Source organism: Ovis canadensis, chromosome 2, assembly GCF_042477335.2.
Source record: "Ovis canadensis isolate MfBH-ARS-UI-01 breed Bighorn chromosome 2, ARS-UI_OviCan_v2, whole genome shotgun sequence".
In the NCBI taxonomy this organism is placed as follows: domain Eukaryota; kingdom Metazoa; phylum Chordata; class Mammalia; order Artiodactyla; family Bovidae; genus Ovis; species Ovis canadensis.
This window is the reverse complement of record NC_091246.1, coordinates 215,039,896-215,062,927: the sequence shown is the minus strand read 5'-3', so window position 1 is coordinate 215,062,927 and position 23,032 is coordinate 215,039,896. Positions and strand designations below refer to the sequence as shown.

At 36.3% G+C, this 23,032-nt stretch overlaps 2 protein-coding genes across 19 annotated transcripts in view; one reads left to right on the top strand and one right to left on the bottom strand.

Annotated features, from left to right (window-relative positions):
• METTL21A (methyltransferase 21A, HSPA lysine) overlaps positions 1–23,032 on the top strand; it is a 65,883-nt gene that overhangs the window by 23,715 nt on the left and 19,136 nt on the right. The window lies entirely within an intron of this gene.
• Positions 10,296–23,032, bottom strand: part of CREB1 (cAMP responsive element binding protein 1) — a 50,994-nt gene continuing 38,257 nt past the window's right edge. For all 15 annotated transcript variants that reach the window (XM_069578131.1, XM_069578124.1, XM_069578128.1 and 12 more), the window contains 3 exons: positions 21,052–21,234; positions 19,003–19,153; positions 10,296–11,346 (listed from right to left, as the gene is read on the bottom strand). In XM_069578131.1, coding sequence (XP_069434232.1) covers positions 11,202–11,346; positions 19,003–19,153; positions 21,052–21,234 — 479 coding nt within the window. In that variant the 3' untranslated portion in view covers positions 10,296–11,201. The remainder of the gene's footprint in view (positions 11,347–19,002; positions 19,154–21,051; positions 21,235–23,032) is intronic.

Sequence of the window (23,032 nt, the reverse complement as noted above, 5' to 3'; positions counted from 1 at the left end):
CACTTCCCCATCCATGAGAATGGCTTTACTATTTTTTTTTCCCAAAAGTAAACAAGTGTTGGCCAGGATGTAGAGAAACTGGAACACTTCTGCATCACTGGCGGGAATGGAAAATGGTGAAGCCACTGAGGCAGTTCCTTAAAATTTAACTCATAGAATTATCATATGACCCAGCAATTCCACTCCTAGATGTATCAGTTCAGTTGCTCAGTCGTGTCCGACTCTTTGCGACTCCATGAATCGCAGCACGCCAGGCCTCCCTGTCCATCACCAACTCCCAGAGTTCACTCAGATTCACGTCCATCGAGTCAGTGATGCTATCCAGCCAACTCATCCTCGGTTGTCCCCTTCTCCTCCTGCCCCCAATCCCTCCCAGCATCAGAGCCTTTTCCAGTGAGTCACCTCTTCCCATGAGGTGGCCAAAGTATTGGAGTTTCAGCTTTAGCATCATTCCCTCCAAAGAAATCCCAGGACTGATCTCCTTCAGAATGGACTGCTTGGATCTCCTTGCAGTCCAAGGGACTCTCAAGAGTCTTCTCCAACACCACAGTTCAAAAGCATCAATTCTTTGGCACTCAGCCTTCTTCACAGTCCAACTCTCACATCCATACATGACCACAGGAAAAACCATAGCCTTGACTAGATGGACCTTTGTTGGCAAAGTAATGTCTCTGCTTTTGAATATGCTATCTAGGTTGGTCATAACTTTTCTTCCAAGGAGTAAGCATCTTTTAATTTCATGGCTGCAGTCACCATCTGCAGTGATTTTGGAGCCCCCCAAAATAAAGTCTGACACTGTTTCCACTGTTTCCGCATCTATTTCCCATGAAGTGATGGGACCAGATGCCATGATCTTCGTTTTCTGAATGCTGAGCTTTAAGCCAACTTTTCACTCTCCACTTTCACTTTCATCGAGGCTTTTTAGTTCCTCTTCACTTTCTGCCATAAGGATGGTGTCATCTGCGTATCTCAGGTTATTGATATTTCTCACAGCAATCTTGATTCCAGCTTGTGCTTCTTCCAGCCCAGCGTTTCTCATGATGTACTCTGCATATAAGTTAAATAAGCAGGGTGACAATATACAGCCTTGACATACTCCGTTTCCTATTTGGAACCAGTCTGTTGTTCCATGTCCAGTTCTAACTGTTGCTTCCTGACCTGCATACAGATTTCTCAAGAGGCAGGTCAGGTGGTCTGGTATTCCCATCTCTTGAAGAATTTTCCACAGTTTATTGTGATCCACACAGTCAAAGGCTTTGGCATAGTCAATATAGCAGAAATAGATGTCTTTCTGGAACTCTCTTGCTTTTTCCATCCAGCAGATGTTGGCAATTTGATCTCTGGTTCCTCTGCCTTTTCTAAAACCAGCTTGAACATCAGGAAGTTCACGGTTCACGTATTGCTGAAGCCTGCCTTGGAGAAGTTTGAGCATTACTTTACTAGCATGTGAGATGAGTGCAGTTGTGTGGTAGTTTGAGCATTCTTTGGCATTGCCTTTCTTTGGGATTGGAATGAAAACTGACCTTTTCCAGTCCTGTGGCCACTGCTGAGTTTTCCAAATTTGCTGGCATATTCAGTGCAGCACTTTCACAGGATCATCTTTCAGGATTTGAAATAGCTCTACTGGAATGGCATCACCTCCACTAGCTTTGTTCTTAGTGATGCTTTCTAAGGCCCACTTGACTTCACATTCCAGGATGTCTGGCTCTAGATGAGTGATCACACCATCGTGATTATCTGGGTCGTGAACATCTTTTTTGTACAGTTCTTCTGTGTATTCTTGCCACCATTTCTTAATATCTTCTGCTTCTGTTAGGTCCTTACCATTTCTGTCCTTTATTGGGCCCATCTTTGCATGAAATGTTCCCTTGGTATCTAATTTTCTTGAAGAGATCTCTAGTCTTTCCCATTCTGTTCTTTTCCTCTATTTCTTTGCATTGATCACTGAAGGCTTTATCTCTTTTTGCTATTCTTTGGAACTCTGCATTCAGGTGCTTATATCTTTCCTTTTCTCCTTTGCTTTTTGCTTCTCTTCTTTTCACAGCTATTTGTAAGGCCTCCCCAGACAGCCATTTTGCTTTTTTGCATTTCTTTTCCATAGGGATGGTCTTGATCCCTGTCTCCTGTAAAATGTCACGAACCTCATTCCGTAGTTCATCAGGCACTCTATCTATCAGATCTAGGCCCTTAAATCTATTTCTCACTTCCACTGTATAATCATAAGGGATTTAGGGTGGCGGTCAGCAGATACCCCTCATCCAAGGTATGGAGCAGCGGCTGACCTTTGCTGGAGCAGCCGTGAAGATACCCCACGCCCAAGGTAAGAGAAACCCAAATAAGATGGTAGGTGTTGCAAGAGGGGATCAGAGGGCAGACACACTGAAACCATACTCACAGAAAACTAGTCAATTTAATCACACTAGGACCACAGGCTTGTCTAACTCAATGAAACTCAGCCATGCCCATGGGGCAACCCAAGATGGGCAGGTCATGGTGGAGAGGTCTGACAGAATGTGCTCCACTGGAGAAGGGAATGGCAAACCACTTCAGTATTCTTTCCTTGAGAACCCCATGAACAGTATGAAAAGGCAAAATGATAGGATACTGAAAGAGGAACTCCCCAGGTCAGTAGGTGCCCAATATGCTACTGGAGATCAGTGGAGAAATAACTCTATAAAGAATGAAGGGATGGAGCCAAAGCAAAAACAATACCCAGCTGTGGATGTGACTGGTGATAGAAGCAAGGTCCGATGCTATAAAGAGCAATACTGCATAGGAACCTGGAATGTCAGGTCCATGAATCAAGGCAAATTGGAAGTGGTCAAACAAGAGATGGCAAGAGTGAACATCGACATTCTAGGAATCAGCAAACTAAAATGGACTGGAATGGGTGAATTTAACTCAGATGACCATTATATCTACTACTTTGGGCAGGAATCTCTCAGAAGTGGAGTAGCCATCATGGTCAACAAGAGTCCGAAATGCAGTACTTGGATGCAATCTCAAAAACGACAGAATGATCCCTGTTCATTTCCAAGGCAAACCATTCAATATCACGGTAATCCAAGTCTATGCCCCAACCAGTGACGCTGAAGAAGCTGAAGTTGAACGGTTGCATGAAGACCTACAAGACCTTTAAGAACTAACACCTAAAAAAGATGTCCTTTTCATTATAGGGGACTGGAATGCATAAGTAGGAAGTCAAGAAACACCTGAAGTAACAGGCAAATTTGGCCTTGGAATGTGGAATGAACCAGGGCAAAGGCTAATAGAGTTTTGCCAAGACAATGCACTGATCATAGCAAACACCTTCTTCCAACACCACAAGAGAAGACTACACATGGACATCGCCAGATGGTCAACACCGAAATCAGACTGATTATATTCTTTGCAGCCAAAGATGGAGAAGCTCTATACAGTCAACAAAAACAAGACCAGGAGCTGACTGTGGATCAGATCATAAACTCCTTATTGCCAAATTCAGACTGAAATTGAAGAAAGTAGGGAAAACCGCTAGACCATTCAGGTATTACCTAAATCAAGTCCCTAGATGTATATACCCCCCCCAAAAGTTGAAAACAAGCGCTCAAACACAAAACTTACACATGAATGTTCACAGAAGCATTATTTACAATGGCTCCAAAGTGGAAACAAAAAAGGTACAACAGATGAACAGTGGCATATACATACATTGGATATTGCTTGGCCATAAAAAGAAATGAAGTTCTGATAAATGCTACAATGTGGCGGAACTTCAAAAACAGTAGGCTAACTGAAAGAAGCCAGACGTAAAATGTCACATATTGTATGATAATATGAAATATCCAGACCAGGTAAATCTGAAGATTGGTGGTTGTCAAGGGCAGAAGGGAGGGGAAAATCGAGTGACTCTTATTTGAGTACAGCATTTCTTTGGAGTGATAAAAATGTTTTGGAACTAGATATAGGTGGTGGTAAGACAACGTTATGAATGCAGACTTCAAAATGTTTTATGAATTTGCACCTCAAACAAGAACAAAAACCACATTCAGACTCAAATTACCTTCCCTCTTCACTTGTTGGGCCCTCACTAGCATTCTAAGCCCTAGTATGGTCAATGTGGATAAATTAAAATGAAGAGGGAAGGACAACCCTGATTTAGGCAGTGGTTAATGGTCTTACCTTCAAGATGGAGAAGAAACAGCTTAAGGGACAACTGATTTAGAGGAGAAATTAAAAGTTCAGTTTGGGCCTCTATTTTGCAGTCGGAGTAGATGACAAACGTGAGTCTAGAGTTCAGGACTCAAATTGTATGTTAGAATTGTTTCCTTGGCTGTGTGTCTTAGTCTCTTGAAGACAGGAACTTTCCAGTGCCCTGAACTGTGTTCTCAACATGTACGTGTTTGTGAAATAAGCAAGTGACAGCAAAGTTGATGGAGAGGATACGCACTCTTCGCTTTTACTGGAGGTCCAAGCACCTAAGCTCAGCTTACAAGGAGGGTCACCATAAATCCTAGTTTGCGCAGCATAGTCTTGGCTTACACCCTACCCTTTCCCTCGCAAAAATGTCTGTCTATACATTACATTATGTGGTCACCCCTTGTAGAAGAAAAAAGGAATAAAACTCATGTGTTACTTTCAATACAATGTCAGATATAACAAGCTTAAACAACATGGCAATTTTTAAAAGCCCTTTAGACTGCAACTGCTAATTTTCAGAAACTGAATCAACAGTACAGGAGACAATCTTTTATTCTTGTGCTTTAAGTGAAGAGCAGATTAACCACATCTTCTCCCCTTTCCTTCCATTTTATGTAATTACAGAACTTTAGAATTACAAGGAGACCCAATAGATCCATCTATTCTTATCCTTCCAATGCAAACATGCATTTTGAGACATTAAACACAGCTGGCCATATGTCTCCCATTGGTTGTCTCAATAACATCTCTAAATCCTCAAAAAGGCACTGTTCATTAATCTTACTGAAAAAAGAAATCTTGTGCTAAAAACCAGGAGTACAGTAAAATTAAGTAAAGCTATGTTGTTTGAGTTCGTTTTCTGCTGTTGTGCAACATAAGCTTGTGATATATTGTAGCGTAACTTTTGCCATTTAACAAAATAAACCAAGTCCACAAAATATTGCTTAACACACCTAGGAAAAACCACAATGTAGATGATCCCATCCCAAAAAAGAGACTTAAGAGTTTTTAAAAGCATGTTTATGTGACAGCACATAAATGTTTGTGTAAAAAGGGCATTATGACAGTTGATACCACAAAGATTACAGTAAGAAAAAGCACTTTATGACAATATTTCACAAATTCACAAGGATTACTTTAATATACAAAGCAATTGCTACCATTCTGAACACAAAGCAGCTAATATGTACATAGTGTTAATAAAATGCATTATAACTCAGTACATTTTTTCTCTTTACACAAAGCACAGAAAGATTTAGGTTAAAAAAAAATTAAAACAGGGATGCTTCTAGAATGTAGGGAATCTTATTAGAAATGTATTTTCCTCACTATAGTTACTTATTTAGTATTCAACTCCAATAGCAACATCAGAGTTAAAAGTCAATACCCTGTTTTGTGCTGACAGTTTTGGGGGGAGGTATTCTTGACCCCAATCCTCAAGGAAAAACAAAACAACAAAACCAAAAACCCAACACCTTTCTCTCTAGAAACTTCCCTGATTATTTTGTTTCTAAAGTTTCAAGTGATACAGCTAGGTTAGAAATAATTCTTTTTGGGTGGGGATGACAACTGACATGACAGACCAGTCAGGGACGGTACGTGGAAAACTGCAAATGAGCACTCTCCTCTGCCATCCTAATCTATCCTCACAGATTATTTCCCAATTTTCATATAAATAACTTTATTACATACACAAATTGGAGTGGCACCTGGATAAAAATACAATGTCTATAAAGCATATACCAATTCAATTTTAAAAACGTAAGAAAATAAAACCTCCCAAACACAACGACAGATCGTTTCACTTGGCCAGCTGACTAAGGTCATCATCTGCAGGGATTTCCTTCCTTCCCTACCAATTTTTGAACTATGTTAGATTTACTCTCACATCTGAGATGCTCCTCAGACACCAGCTTAGAAATGCTTCTATAGGCAAGTATTAAATAATGCCTGTATAAAGCAGGTAAAATTTGCATTTCCTATGGTTTGACCCTTTCAAAAGACATTTACTGAAGAATATTCATTTTCCTTTTACTTGCTGGTGAGAATAACTCAAAATGTATCGTGTTTTACCCAACTAGGACCTGTATGTACAGTACCAGAATGCAGACAGGTCAATATTTTCTCTCTGTGCTAAACAACGCAGCCTGTTTATAGTATCAAATTGCTTCACAGGCTTTTTTTTTTTCTATTTTTATTTTTTTAAAAAATAAATTTCAAGCTAAAACACCTGAAATATAATCCCTCCATTCAAACGTTATCTGGTCCCTCTTAAAGTTTGTCTGCCCCCTGAGGACACATACAAAGGCTTAAGCTACATTCACTCATTAATAAGAACTTATCAGCAGCAGATGAGACAGATGGAACTGCAGCACCCTGTTTGATTGATTTGAAATTCTTCCATACTGACTCAGCTCCATGATATGTTCGACCCCTCAGGGATTAGTGCCTCTCTCAGCCGTTGATTCTAGACAGTCAAGGAAACCAGTTCCTAGTACACACACTGACTGTGCAGTCAACTTAAAAAAAGTCAGCACATCAACATTAGAAGTATTCAAGATGTATGTGAGCCGTCCAACAGAAAGTTCCAGTTGTGCTTTGTACAACTGAGTGAACAAATTTATCCCACAATTCTTCACCTATAGGCTTACTATAAGCACACCTCACTTTTCCTCTCATCTGAAACCAGTCAAATTTAGACAGTTATTTTTTATGTTAATGAAGACAATTTAAAGTGAAAAAAGTTAATCAAATTATTACATGTTCTCCATGACAACAATAATTAATTACCTTGAAGTCTTTCACTGTTCTGCACAAATTCAAGGATATCTTAGGATCCTATAGATAGCATTAATGTTGGGATGAGGACAGAATCTCATTTAAAATTGGAAATAAATATTCACTTGAGCTGTATTTCCTTCTATCTTTATTCATGATGAAAGAGAATTAGATAGGGTTTGAACCCATTTTTAAATTAATTGAGCTAGTCTAATTTCCTTATTTTCCTCTTTTTACAGCTATTTATAAGGCTAGCATTTAGGTGTTAAATAAAATATTTTAATCAATGAAAAGCTTCCATTAAAAAAGACACATGATTTGAAGACAGGAGAAAGACATAAAAAGTCAGATGACAATCAATTGATGAGGGAATTTCTCAAGTTTGCAAATACCCCAAACAGGGTCATTTTAAAAGTGCAAGTTACACCAAACATTTACAAAGAATATAATGTAAATATAATCCAAATAAATATACAACTTTTGTATTAAGTCAATGGGAAACAATATACCAACAGTTTTCAGGGTTACAAAGGCAACAAACAGAGCCTCTTGAAAAAAATGAAACGGTGTGTACCAAGTGTCTTTGGAACCTACTTTAATTCAAAATTTTAAGATGTCAGCCTTCCTTAATCCTGAAAAATGAAGCAGCCAACCTTCTGATCTTCAAAATAAACAGACCAATTTATGCTGACAGCTGACTATAGCTGATCACAGAATTAAAAATATTAGAAATGAAAATAAGAAATCTAGATTGAAGTCACTTTAAGTAAAAGCATCCTGGTTTAAACAAACTTGTATCTTCCTAAGCCTTTGTATGATTCCACATGTCACCCTAAATGGTCAAAAGGATCAGGGATTAGGCCTGAGAGACAGAGATAAACTTCAGCCAGATACTTCTGATTGGACAGCCTGCCTGACTGGTATTGTGCTTTCAGATACTAGCACTGCTGCTGACTTACCATCTAAGTATATTTTCTGACAAAAATCCCTGCTCAAATGAAAACACCAAAAGTTTTCCCCCAGGATGATTTTTGAAAAAAATCAGTGGTACCTTTTAGAAGCTATCTTCAAAATGTTCTTACCACTGTTATAGCTGCCAGAGACAAAGCATAAAAACCAAATACTTTTGGGGGTGGTGGTGGTGGTGGTGGTGGTTCAAGTGACTAGTAACATGTTTAAAAGTATCAAGTCAAAGAGAATTAACAATTAAAAAAAAAAGAAAATTAGCAGATAAAAAAATCCATCATGAGTGCTGGAGTAATGCAGTCTAAGAAACTACCAAAAGGGATGCAATAGATCACGCAAAAATGTAAAATTTCATCTGACCTCAATATACTATAATACTTAGCATTCCTGACTTAAGAGCTCTCAGAGCCTCAGATATATACTGTATGTATATATATATATGTACACATATATTATACAAATGCCATCCCCCCAAGAATATCTAAATGAATAGAGCACCTATGACAATATTATGGTTGCCAATATGGTACTTGAGTTTGAAAAAGAGTGAACTTAAAAATTACATCTGGTATCAATTCTTTTTAATAATGTGAACACATTGGATCTAGCCCTTTCTAAACCACTTTTCAGTTAAACACTATCAAAGCCTAAAAACTCATAAGAGCAATATATCAAAAATAAACCCCTCCCACTTCATTTTTATTAGAGTTAATCTGTCCTATAGATAAAAGTGCCACATGGCCCTATATTTGCAAAGTGAGCAATACCAAACTTGCTATTTTCTAGGCAAATCAGTAGCATATGTACAGATTCCTATGATGACATTTTTATTCCCTTTTGGCCAATATGAAGAGAAAAAACATTTATAATGTGGCCACATATATTCTTGGCTGTAAGATTTTTAAAAATTATGTTGTTAACAAAGATTCTCAAAGTTGCATGCTTAAAAACAAACACATTTTTCCCAATTCTCTTTAAAAAAAAAAAAAGTTCACAAAAGATGCTTAATTTCTATCTGTATAAACGAAACTCTTCAAGTCTCTCCAAGGTCTAAACAGATTTAGCAACAGAATATACTTCTTACCTCACCATTAACTGACTTCAAACCAGAGCAGTCATCCTCAAAGTAACTTATAAATCCAACCAGCTAATATGGATGTGATTGCCTTGATTTATCAGGGACTAAGAGACCACTAAATTGCTAATTAAACAACCTTGATTTCTGGAAACATTTAATTTGCTAAAATTTCAATTCTAAAGCTTATCACTTTTAAAATGTTCAGTTTTGACATTCTGACTCATTTAAAAGTTCTGGTTTGTGAACAGATTTGTGATTTTGCTTGGTTTCTATCAAACCAATTTTGGAAAATGGTATATCTATGCTGGCATACAAATAATTTTTATGTTACAACTTTCACCGTTAGCTCAGCAGGATAAACAACAAAATTTACAGTCGTTTGAAAGCCTTCTTGAGAATCTGGTGAACTGTCCAAAGATAAGACTACATCACTCAATTCTTAGAATGATGCTGGCTTCATAAACTCTGTTCATCCTTAAAAAAAGACAACGGTTTGTTACAAACAAAAAATACCATTTACAAATATTAATTAAAAGTCTTACTTTTCAAAATGGACTCAATAATGAACACCCACATCTGCATATTTTGTTAACACACTAACAAACTTTTAAAAACAACCCATGACATAACTAAATATAAAACATTAAATCCTAGACTCTCTTAAAAAAAAAGGAACAACTTCTCAAATGAGAAATTATAATCTAACATTACGTCATTTTCAATTTTTCAGATCTATCTCAGTCTTATTTTTTTTTAAAGGGTAACTTTTAAATTTATCGACTTAGTGAATAAAATGAGTATTAGTAATTGAAAGTCATGTTGGAAACAATGTGTGATACATACAAATACAGCCGGCTCTAGTCAGGTAAAACAAACAGGTAGCTCCTTTACAGAGTAACAGAGGATATACAGCACACTGGAAAGCTAAGCAGCCCTATCCCTTTTGGAAGAAAACAACAAAAAAAGGTCTTACAAGAATGACAGTTCAAATATTGTAGTACAGCAGTCATTCAAATTAAGTCTGAAGAAAATTATTTTCCTTGTGTATATCTAATATTGTACTTTTAAACTATATCCTTATAACTTTTTTCATTAAAAAATTCACTAAACTGTTAAAGTATGTTAATATGGAAACAATTTAAAATCAGTATTTTTCTATAACACATAACATTTTATAAACAAATATATCACTTTGCTTCAACATCTTGAAGGCTTTCCTGTTGGTGGTATAAGTGCAAAGGGGAGCAGTTTAATTAGAAAAACCTTTTTAAGTAAATGTGTGACAATATAAATATTTTTGAAGGTGATGACAAAACATTTATTTAAAAACCTTGTTATATAACTCAAGGAACTGGTTTACTAATGAGCATCTTTGTACTAAAAATTTAGTACTAAACTAAATGAAGCTTTGTAATTTTACTTACTTTGATTTAATTTAAAATCAAATACCATGCTTTTTCATTCAGTTGGTTACTTCTTTTAATGTATTCAAAAATGTTGAACACATACAGAACTGAATTAAGAAGCAACAACTGCCCTATCGAAGAGCTATAGTTAATACAGATTATTTTTAAGAACCAAGGACAAGTGTTCAGTATTGAAGAGAATGTACATAGAAAGCACTCTGAATTCATTCTTAATTTCTTCAACACCATCCTAAAATTCTTTTCTCACAGGGTATGTCTCTTTAACGATTTTACATAATTCACAATGGAAATGTGAAAACAGGTCAATTTGGCAATCAACACTTCTTCATTGCACCTTACTTACTTTAAGCATGCGGCCCAAACATTACGTCAACTCAAGAAGCTGGGGTAATTCTGTCCCTAAGGCAATCAAGGAGCTCAGCACAAACCTTGAAATCATTAAAAAAAAAAAGAAATTTTCTTTTCCTCAATTCCCCCATCAATTTACAAGTAAACAAATTATTACTTCTTGAAGAGGGCAAGGGATACAAAGCAGAAGTCTCTTCATGATTCCTGGTGCTGAAAATTTCTTGAGGGGAGAAGTAGAGGCAGGTGTTGGAGCATTCACAGTTTAATGCAAAAGCACAAATGAATGAAATTCTGTAGTTGCTTTCAGGCAGTTTTGCGCATAGAAAAAAAGAAATGTTTAGAAAATAAAATGTTTATTTTGTCTTTCTGGTTGTGGCCAAGCCAGTCCTTTTCCCACCATCATAGGTGAAAATTTAAATCCCAAATTAATCTGACTTGTGGCAGTAAAGGTCCTTAAGTGCTTTTAGCTCCTCAATCAGTGTCTTGTTTTGATTTTCAAGCACTGCCACTCTGTTCTCTAGACATTTCACATATTCTTTCTTCTTTCTACGACACTCTCGTGCTGCTTCCCTATAAGCAAAAGACAGGAAAAATTATGCAACATTTCTGCAGCCTTTGTTTTGGGTTAGGTAGAATACATTAAAAAAAGATCTGGCTCAAAGCAACAAACATTTTAATATATTATAGATTAGGCATTTGAAAAAAATAAAGAGAATGACTCGGAAATTGCCTAATGTAAAATTTTCAACATACCATAGAAAACTGATTAAAAAAAAACCAACTGTTCTGAAGCACCAATTTTAATTGATGGGGCAGAAGGGTAGCAAGCATTATCACATGAAAATAAAAATTACTATATTTTGGAATAGAATACAAAAATTCAAATGAGCTTTAAATAAAAAATTTAAAGAACTCTTTAGCTTGGAGATTGCCTCTTAAAGTGTCTCAAAAATTTCTGAGTATTTTTAAGAACAGAAGAGAATGAAAATATTCTCCCAATGGACTGGATGGGCAAAAGGACAGATACACAAAACAATGAAGCAAGCAAGCCAGACACCCCAGAAACAAGCCTATACAAATATGGTCAATTACATTTTGACAAAAGTACAAGGGCAAGTCCACAAAGAAAGAATAATCTTTTTTAACAAATGGTGCTAGAATAAACAGTTGATACAGAAAGATAAATCTGAACACACTTCACACCTTACAAAAATTAATTCAAAAGGGATCAGAGACCTAAATGTAAAATATAGTTATAACACTTGATACAGCGCACTTGGAACTTTCATACATTGCTGGTAGAAAGGCAAATGGTATAGCCACTCTGAAGAACAGTTTGTCAGTTTCTTATTAAATATATACTTACCATTCCATCCATCCAGGCCACTCCTAGATATTTACTCAAGTGAACTGAAAGTTCATATAAAAACCTGTATCTAACTGTTCATCGTAACTTTATTCACAATCCTTCAAAACTAGAAACGAAGATAAACTTTAAGGTGAACGGATAAACCACATCCATAGAATACCAGGGATAAAACCAACTACCTGATTCATATACCACTAACAATGCCTTGTGCTAGGTGAGAGAAGTCATATCCAAAAGGTTACATTTATAGGAGATTCTGGAAAAGACAGAAGAAGATGGAAAACAGTTCAGTGGTTTCCAGGAGCTGGGGAAAGAGGTAGAGGCCAACCACCAAAAGTTATCACTGGGAATTCTTTTTAGAATGGTATAAATTTACTGTATGGCACTGTGGTGGTAATATGTCTGTCAGAAGCCACAGAACCATACAGCACAAAGAGTAAAGCAATGACAATTTAAAAACAGAAAACAAGATGTCAGGCAATCCCAGAATTGAATGATCATGTTGAGAAATCTAACTTTACTGTAAATGTATGACATAACCTCACTGAGGACGTCCCAGGTGGCTCAGGGGTAACGGACCTGTGAAGCCAGAGATGCAAGTTTGATCCCTGCGTCGGGAAGATCCCCCGGAAGAGGAAATGACAACCTGCTCCAGTATTCTTGCCTGGGAAATTCCATGGACAGAGGATCCTGGTGGGCTACAGTCCATGGGGTCACAAAGAGTCGGACAGAATTTAGCAATTAAACCACCACCACCACCCACCTCACTGAAAGGAGTAGAGAAAAAAGAAGCACAGCTAAGTAACTCTGAAAACAGTGCCTTCACTAGTACTTTAAGGTTATAAGCAAAAAAGAACTGTGCGTAACTGTTGTATTGTAAATTTGTTTCTAACAGGGGTATAAGTTAGCAATTACAAAACTATTTTATATGATACTAGCGTTTAATAAATAGATAAATAAACTGTCTTTATTGGGAAGCCAAGTTTCTGTCAGAGAACGAAGTTACAAATAAGCAAAGGGGGAAGGTAAGGCTAAAATAAACCCTGTGGTTAGAGATTAGTCAGTGGGGTTAGTAAAATATACTTATAATAATTACTACAGTATATAGTAATACACAGAACTATAGATATGTGCATACATGAGCTAGTGTGTATACACACACACACACACACATTTCCTAGCTCCGTCCTTTAAGAGGGCCTCAGTAGCAAAGAGCACTTTGAAAAATTTTATAAAAAGAGAAAAATAACTGTAATGGGGGGCAGCTGGACAGCACTTTAACCAAGTGGTCAAAGTAAACCATTTTCCAATGAAAGAAACTAAGGCTCACTGAAGAAATGGCTGATTTCAAAGCTAAGGCAGAGAAAACCATAAGAGAAGTTGAACCTGGATAATGTAGTGTCAGAAAATAAAGATGTGTTTCAAGAAAATTAAGATGCCATCTAAAGGACACAGGAACCAACTTATAAGAACTCCTAATGGCCAAAGCTGGAATAATCTTAACAATATCATAATTAAGTAATACTGAATTACAGCCCAAAGAATAAGGTAAATATCTATAAATTCATACTGAATTTGAATGAATATGAATAAATTCATATTCATAAAAAATACATGGGGAAGGGAAAGATTTTCCTTAAAGAATTCCAGTTAATAATTGCAGAAGGGATGGGGAAACAAAATTCTCATTAGAATTTTATCATAGTAATAATCACCGCAGGAAAGACCTCCCTGTGAATACTAAAATTAGTGGGGAATACCTGAAAGAGAAATAAGATATTTGCATAGTCTCCAAGTATCTTTGTGAAATTACACCAATTACTATGTTAGTTTTCACCTATAACCACAAATTCTTTGATACTCTCTGTTCCAGGAGGTGGTATTTAATAATCCTCCATTTCAGTGTGGGCTGAATGTAGTAACTTGCTTCTAAGGAACAGGGTGTAAAAAGAGAAAAATAAATGTAGTGGGGCAGTTGGAGAGCACTTTAACCAAGTGATCAAAGTAAACATTCTCAGGAATGAATCATGCTAGTATGTGCTTCCTGATAAGTGACAAGAAGGGGCAGACTACACCTCTGTGGATTCTTCCCCCAAATTCATTACCTTCACCTAATCGTAAGAAAACATCACACAGGTTGAAAGTGAGGGATATTCTGAAAGAAACTTTATTACTCTTCAAAAGTGGCAAGGCCACAAAAGACAAAGGAAGAGACTGTCACAGACTGGAGGGGATGAGGAGCCACAAGGAGTAAATGCAGTGTAGTGACCCGGACTGGATTCTGGTAGAGAAAAGTGGAATAACTGAAGAAATTCAAATAAAATGGACAGTTCAGTTAATGGTATTATACCATGATAAAAAAGAAAGAAAGTGAAGTCGCTTAGCCGTGTCTGACTCTTTGCGACCCCACGGACTGTAGCCTACCAGGTTTCTCTGTCCATGGGATTTTCCAGGCAAGAATACCGGAGTGGGCTGACATATTTCCTTCTCCGGGAGATCTTCCCGACCCAAGGATAGAATCCTGGTCTCCCGCACTGTAGGCAGACACTTTACAGTCTTAGCCACCAGGGAAGTCCAAAAATACTATGTTAATTACTATCCATAGTATATGACAGAATGTTAATTTCTTTAGTTTTAAGAAACACAGACTGGTTACATAATATGCTAAAATTGTAAGAAAGTTGAGAAGGTTGATAAGAGTATCTAGAACTCTGTACTAAAATGTTTTTAACTGTTCCCATAAGCTAAAATTATTCCAAAATAAAAAATTAAAAACTATACTAAAAATATGTTGTTTATCATTGCACATATATACTAGGGGAAAAAAATTATACTCCAGAATGTTAACATTTTGGGTGGCACATCAGTGGTGAGTAAATATTTTAGCTTATGTTTTCTAATATGCTTATAATGAGCATGTTTATCTTCTGTAATAAAAATAAAAAAATGGGATTATAATATATATATATTGGTAACCTGCTCTTTTCCACTATGAGCATCTTCCCATCTCAATAAAAACAAACCTTCATTATTAATGGTTGGTTTTATATAGTTGAATGAAAAAGTAATTTGCTCAGTTGTGCCTGACTCTTTGCAACCCCATGGTCTGCAGCCTGCCACGCTCCTCTGTCCATGGAATTCTCCAGCCAAGAATACTGGAGTGAGTAGCTGTTCCCTTCTCCAGGGGATCTTCCAAACCCAGGGACTGAACCCAGGACTTCTGCACTGAGGATGGATTCTTTACGGTCTGAGCCACCTGGGAAAGCCCAAGAATACTGGAGTGGGTAGTCTATCCCTTCTCCAGGGGATTTTCCTGACCCAGAAATCGAACCAGGGCCTCCTGTTTCGCAGGCAGATTCTTTACCAGCTGAGCAACCTGGGAAGTTGAATGGATGTACCTTCACCGACATAGCATACACTTTACTTGGTTTGAATTTTTTATTTTTTTAAACCCTATTTCTAATTCATTGTCTTTAAATCTACCCATTACATACCCTTATCAGTCATCTGACTTTATATGTTAAAAGGTTTCTAGTTTTTTTGCTTTGCTATTTTATCTTTTCCTTAGCTAATCATAGGTGTTGTCATACCTACTTAACCTTTTCCTTTATGACTTCTACTTTTATGAAAACTGTTAAATTCTTCCTGCATTCTAAAATAGAAGACAGGGGTTGCATTGCTTCCATAATTTTTTACTCCTCCCTCCCTGTGGGAAGAGTATACATCCCCATTTCACTGACGTTGGGCTTGTCCTCACCTGTGCTTTTGCCAGTGGTACTCGAGTGGACGTGATGTTCACCACAATCAAGCAGATGCTTCAAAAAGCATTGCCCCCTTTCCCTTTGCTACAAGGACAGGCCTCAAAGAGATGCTCCTCCTTTGGCTGGGAGCATGTGGAGGAGAGCCATAGCATATGACTTGCAGCTGCCAAAATGTAAGTAAGTGAGGAAGAGATTTTTGTTTCTAAGACACTGATTTTTTGTTACTGTAGCAACACAATTAATGTAACCATCTATACTTTTAGAACATTTACCACTTTGAGTATATGGCAATTTGAATGTTACAGAATTTGAAGAATCACAACTTTTCCTTATCCAAGTTTAGAGGACAGCCTTTGTGTGGGGTACATAAAGGGCATCTATCCTAGTGAGTATGTTAAGGAGAAGACTGATTCTCTAACTTTTCCATCTAAGTAACCATAACACCGGAGAAAGCTAAGGATGGGGGGACACAATCCAAAGCAACCACTGTTGGTATGAGTTTAGTTTTACCTTTAGTTTCGAATCTTTAGTTTTACCTTTAAAATGTTTGTTTCTGTCAAATTTTTGAGCAACATAAATATTCAAGGGAAGCTCCCATGTTTGCTTCGTGGCCCTCCCTACCTCCAGCACACTGCCACCATGTGTTCCAGTTTGAGCAGCAGAGCAGGCGATGGCAACTGCACGCTGGAACCCGAGAGGCAGCACGCGCACATGCTCTGGTGCCAGGTCCAGGCTCATTTCCCAGTTCTACCCATTTCTTAAAAGGTGTGACCTCTGGCAAAATATTTACCTGCTGACTGTAAAGTGGAGATAAGCTTCTGTCTTACTGTGGGCAGGACTAATGAAATATATAAAGAAACAAAGTACTGTGTCTACCATATACTGGTACCTAAATAAGTGATATCTCAAGGGAAAGGTCAAAACTAGCATATAATTGAGTTGTATCAACATAAAGATGGTGCCTGAAATACAGGTAGGCATGAAAGTTTCAAGGGAAAATTTGAAAAGTAGACAGAAAACCAGGTGAATAAGCCAAAGAGCTTAAGAGAAACGAGCAGTTAGAAGTGTCAAATACTCCCATAAAGGTAAAATGAAATGAAAAGAGAATACTAGATGTGCCAAATGCAAGGGTATCTGTATGTTTCTGAAGACACAGGAGTGGTATGGTGGGCTCAGAAGGCAAATTCTAGTGAATGAAAGTTGAAAAAGTAGAAGCAGCAGGAATCTGGGAATAAAAGGAAAAGGGAGCTATAGCAGTCAATGGAAAGTTTCCTTAGAGTGAAATTAAATCCAAGCCAAAGTATTTTATTAAAGAGTTCACAGTAAGTTAGGTAGCTTCCCTGAATATCTCAGGTAAACAGAGGTTGTTAGGAGCTGAAGCTGTGTGTGCCCTGTCCCCAACCTGGAGGTGTGTGTGTGTGTGTGGAAAATCCATGAATCAAATGAATAGAGAAAAAGGAAAATTTGGTCAAATTAATTTGCTTTTATAAATGGGCATCTCTCTCTTCTGTACACCAGAGCAGACAAGAAGCTATAGTGCTGCCTCTTCACCTAATTCTTAAGTGTTTCTGTTCTACAGAGCCAGACTACATAGACATAATCTGAAGTCCTTCTGATGTTTTCATAATGAAGAGATTTATTTTTTACCTGACTTCTGTGTCTGTTGAGAACTGGTTTCTTCAGTAAATACTGTTACCTTAAATTTTTTAGTCTAGCCTTTACTTGAGACTTCTAATCAGACTTGCTTCTCATTTTAAAAAGGGGTTAAACATTTCCCTACAAACATTTAAAACTGCAAAAGTTTAAACAGAATTTATATTTTTAAATACATTTAAATATGAACACAGCTTTTATGTTTCTGCTTATTATTCTAACTTAAATACTTACGGAAAATCACAGATTGATGGAGCACCAATAAGTTACCCAGCTTGTCTCCAACTCTTTTCCTAATAACCCGGAAAAAAACTGCCGTTTCTCATAGTCTACATGTAATTTACTAACATTGTGTAATAGCTAGGAATATTTTAGGAATGAAAGAGGCTGATCTGAGCTGAAAAATGAAATTGCAGAAAAACAGATGTTTCAATAGAGCACTGCAGTTACAAAGTGCTTTCAAAGGAATTATCTTATTTGACCCACAGAACAACCCTCTGGGTAGGTAGTGGGATTCTATTTTTACAACAGATCCTTTGTAAAAATGCCAGAAAACTGAGGTTTAGGAGGTGATGCTCTGAAGTCACAGCAAAAGGGGCAGATCCAGGATTTGAATCTAGATCCTCTAAATTCAACTTTCATGTTTCCTTCACTTCATCACAGCATGTGAAGAATCTTGGGGTGAAAGGCAGAGGAATATTTTCAATGTTTCAAACTTTTAACATCTTTATTTTCCTTTTCTTTGGTTTGTCTTAGGTAACTTCCATATTTATCTTAAGGTATATTTAAATCCTAAGCTAAACACATACAAATACTAAGGTAAATACAAGTAAATAACATTTTTACTCTGCTTTTGTTTTTTAATGACAAAGCTATTTACAGCTATGAATTTACTTTATGGAAATAACTTTCTCATGTTTAAAAAATTTTTGACATCTAGCATGTTCATTGTTTAAGACTAGCTCTGTTTTAAAATTTTTGTCAATAATAAGATATTCTCAGAATTAATCTATTTTTCGAAAAATCTTTATTTAGGTGTTTAATATGCATTAAAACTTGGACTGGCCATCATACATTTATTACAAATACATTTAATGTAAATAAAGCTTACCATTTATACACACACACACAATCTTAACTTTCTTAATGATACTACTTGTGACAAAAAAACAGTTTTTAAATAACTGAGTTAGTTGGCTGAATCAACAGTGAAAATACAGCAAAGCTGTGCATTATGTCTCTCATGGAGAAACTGCATGAAAGAAAAACTACTTATCAAAGACTGACCATTAGCCATCTCATTAAGTGCAGCTTATTAAATAAAGAAGTTTTAGCAGGATCCATCAATTTTACCAGAAAAAAAATCCCAATGCAAAGATCCTACTGACATAATCTGAAGTTATTCTTGACCTACAACAATCTAAGTAAATGCAATGTATATACCTGTTCTTCATGAGGCGAACCTCTCTCTTTCGCGCCGCTTCTTCAGCAGGCTGTGCAGGAAGTGCTGGGGAAGACGCCATAACAACCCCAGGGGCAATGGTGCTAGTGGGCGCTGTGCGAATCTGGTATGTCTGTACATCTCCAGAGGCAGCTGAAAAGAGAAACAGTGAGCATGGTGTGAGACACTGAAGCACTGTGACTTGGTAAAACTATGGGTCAATCATGAATCTGAACATACATTTTGAATTAAAAGGAAAAAAAGCAACAGATGATTCTGACTAAAATGCTGAGAATCAGCAGCACTCTTTGGGTCATTCATTACTCAGAAATAATTCCCAATTTAGAGTATTTATTAGTATAGGCACTTGGATGAAAAAGGATCTTCATGACTTATGTCTGCTGGATCTTACATTTATCTTTCACTGGAACATAGTTCTGTTCTGTTGTTAACATGTTTACCAGCCTTAAACCTAAAAGGTGAGTAGGGCACAGCTTGGATGATCTTCCTAGACAGAGTATAGTCCTCAATGTCTTCCTTTGATACTGGTAAATTCATATTAAAAAATTTCAAGTAAACTCTTGCCACGACATAAAAACGACCATGATTTTTCATAAAACAGCAGAATTGAAGAGAAAATAAAGCATTATGGTCAACTGTTATAAATTCCTAATTATAACAAAACTGAAAGGATGAAAAAGTGTATCACTTGATAACAATTATACTACCTGTAAGCACTGTTTAATGTAAATGATAATGGCTAAATAAATTGAAGTTTTATTTTTATAATTAAATGATCCATCATTTGTGAAATAAAAAAGTCTCTTTCTAAAAACAGCTTAATAATAAATATGCCCTCCTAGGAATAAGAAACCTAACATTATCTGAGAGAATTTGAAACTCTTTAAAAACCATCCATTTTTGTTATTAACATCAATTAAAATGTGTAGTTTGAGTTGAAACGATGTATATACTAAATGTGTTACCATCTTCAAACTGACGTTCAGAATTCAAATTCACTGACATCCTGCTTTACAATTTTTGAGTACCTGAGTGTGAAGTGAAAAGGTGTTTTACTCCCATTAATAAGCAAAATACTATCTTCTTCAAATATTATTTGTTTAGTAACAAAATATCCTGTAAGTACATTAGGGTCCTTTAAATATTTTATGATTCTTTAGCTGGTTTTAGAATTATTGAAAATTAATCATCCATGGTGAAGGGGCATATTTGTCATTACCTAGTAGAGACAAAACATACTATTAATGAAAATATTTTTAGAAACAGATTATTTCCTTAATATGCAAATTTTAAATCTGGCATAAATCATTCTTAAAATATGCAATGAATTCAAAGAAAAATGATCCACTATTCATAAAGATTTCTGAAACAAACAGGAAGAAAACAACAAGAAAACAAAAAAAGAAAAAATTTTTGTAAGTTCTGAATTTTTGCAATTCACCATGGATTTAACTACTCTTGCTCCTAGAGCAGTGGACTTGCACACTGGCAAAAGATTTTTCAGAATATAATGATTTCCTTTGAAATAAAAAATGATGACCATAGAAATGGAAGATATAAATTACTTTTGACTAAAAGCAGAGAAACAGAATTTGAACCTCCAAAGATTCTTTTCAGTGATTTAGCACAACTTTTCATTTGACACACTGAAAAAAAGTGAGGTCAAGGGAGGCTGGCTTTTACTGAAGGTCACAAGCAAATCTATATACTTAGATTTAGAAACTAGCTTTTTAAACTCCTATTTTTATTGTCTTTCCCTCTAGCCTACCCCATTTCTCCTACATCCAAATGTTAAAGGTATTAAATATAGAAGTTATATTTTTAAAACTGAAAATAGTTGTTTTTATGCCATGACATTTTGGTCCAATTGGAATAACGGAAGAAGAGTTCATGGAAAATATTATCTATGATGCAGAAAATAAGCTGTATTTTAACAGTGCTTTGCATTACCATACTTACTTTTTTCTGAGTCTATAAAGTTTTAACCTTTTAAAGAATTCACCACACCTGTGAGCTCTAAATTCTCTTACCTTGAACGACAACTTGGTTGCTGGGCACTAGGATCTGCTGTCCATCAGTGGTCTGGGCATACTGCAGGATGGTAGTGCCTGGCTGAGTGGCAGCTGCATTGGTCATGGTTAATGTCTGCAGGCCCTGTACCCCATCCGTACCATTGTTAGCCAGCTGTATTGCTCCTCCTTGGGTAATGGCAACTAAAATCCAACAGATTTTATTGTTACAAGTTTAATTAATACCATATAAAACACACACACAGTAAATTCCAATAATAATTTGCAAGACATATCTAGGAGAAATTATTACAGCAGATAACATCACCAAGAAAGATTCTCTATAGTCAAGTAACTTTCTGCTCTGCTGCTGCTACTAAATCACTTCAGTCGTGTCTGACTCTGTGCAACCCCACAGATGATAGCCCAACAGGCTCCCCCGTCCCTGGGATTCTCCAGGCAAGAACACTGGAGTGGGTTGCCATTTCCTTCTCCAATGCATGAAAGTGAAAAGTGAAAGTGAAGTCGCTCAGTTGTGTCCAACTCTTAGCGACCCCATGGACTGCAGCCCACCAGGCTCCTCCGTTCATGGGATTTTCCAGGCAAGAATATTGGAGTGGGTTGCCATTGCCTTCTCCAAACTTTCTGCTCAGGAAAACTTATATCCAATTTCTAGAATACAAGTATACTCTATGAACCACATTATAATTTATAATAATGTCAGTTAACAATTAAAAAAATAAAATGAGAAAATGTTAAATTCCATTTGAAGTTATTTGGTTGAGAAGAGGTACCACTCTGTGACCTACACTTCCTTTATTCTCACATTAACTATGTACGATATTTCTTCTCTACATTCATGTACATTAGCACAGACATGGGTATGTAACAGGCACCCAATAAATGATTATTTTAATGCATAATTAATAAAGCAGTTAAGTAGTGCACTCTGTTCTCTTACTCAGTTAGAAATACATAAAGTGTAACAGAAGTCCACTCAATGAGACAACGGAAATGTCCTGGGGAACTTAATTACCATAGACCTCTCGGAGTTTAAAACTGGAGCCCAAGATGATCATTTAGAAAAAAGTATCTTATTGCTATTTGTAAGCTACATATTCAAGCCTTCTCATGTAGAATCCATTGATTATTCACATGTGTTATTCATCTGCTCCAAAGAAATATGTGAAAAGTATTCTGAAATTAACACTGCTGGATAACTTGAAAGAATCAGAAGGTTAACAGAATCAAACCACAATTTCTCAATTAGAGTTAATGAGCAAATTCCACTGTATTCAACACAAACAGCTTTCTTCTTGACTATGTATCAATGAAATCAAAGTGGAAGGAAAGAAGGAAACTAGAAATCAGGAGATTTGGGTTCTAGTCCAAGTTCCATCACTAAACTTATTATTTGAATCTGTTATCTCTTCTGTAAAAATAAAAATATATGGTTCTAGCCCGTAAGTATCATTGTTATAAAACTCAAATGAGACCATGTATATAAAAGTACTCTGAAAACTTAAGTCTGATCCTATCAAACATTGTTTTTCTCTTAATATTTATTTATACACATCATATTTTAAAAGGACGTAAGATTGCTCTCAAAAAAACTAAATTAAAACAAGAAGGAAAAGAAGTCAAGTAACTAATGTGTATTTAGATGTACATAATGATTCTATCACAAAACAAGGAAAGCATATAATTAAACAAACTTAGCTGAGAGTTTGAGTAGCCAAAATGAAGAGAAAAACAATTTTATTTAGTGAAACATGTTTTTCTACCTAAGAATAATCTTTTCAACACTTATTATCGGGGATTGTGAACCAAGTAATGGACAAAACTAATACTAGTGTTAATAAAAAGACACAACAACCAATTTATTGGCTATAAATTGATGTAGTCACTGGGAAGGGTAACTAGGATTCAACAGTTCCACTCATTAGATGCTACCCCACTGACAGGATAGGACACTATATACTAAAAGAATGTTTATGTAGCA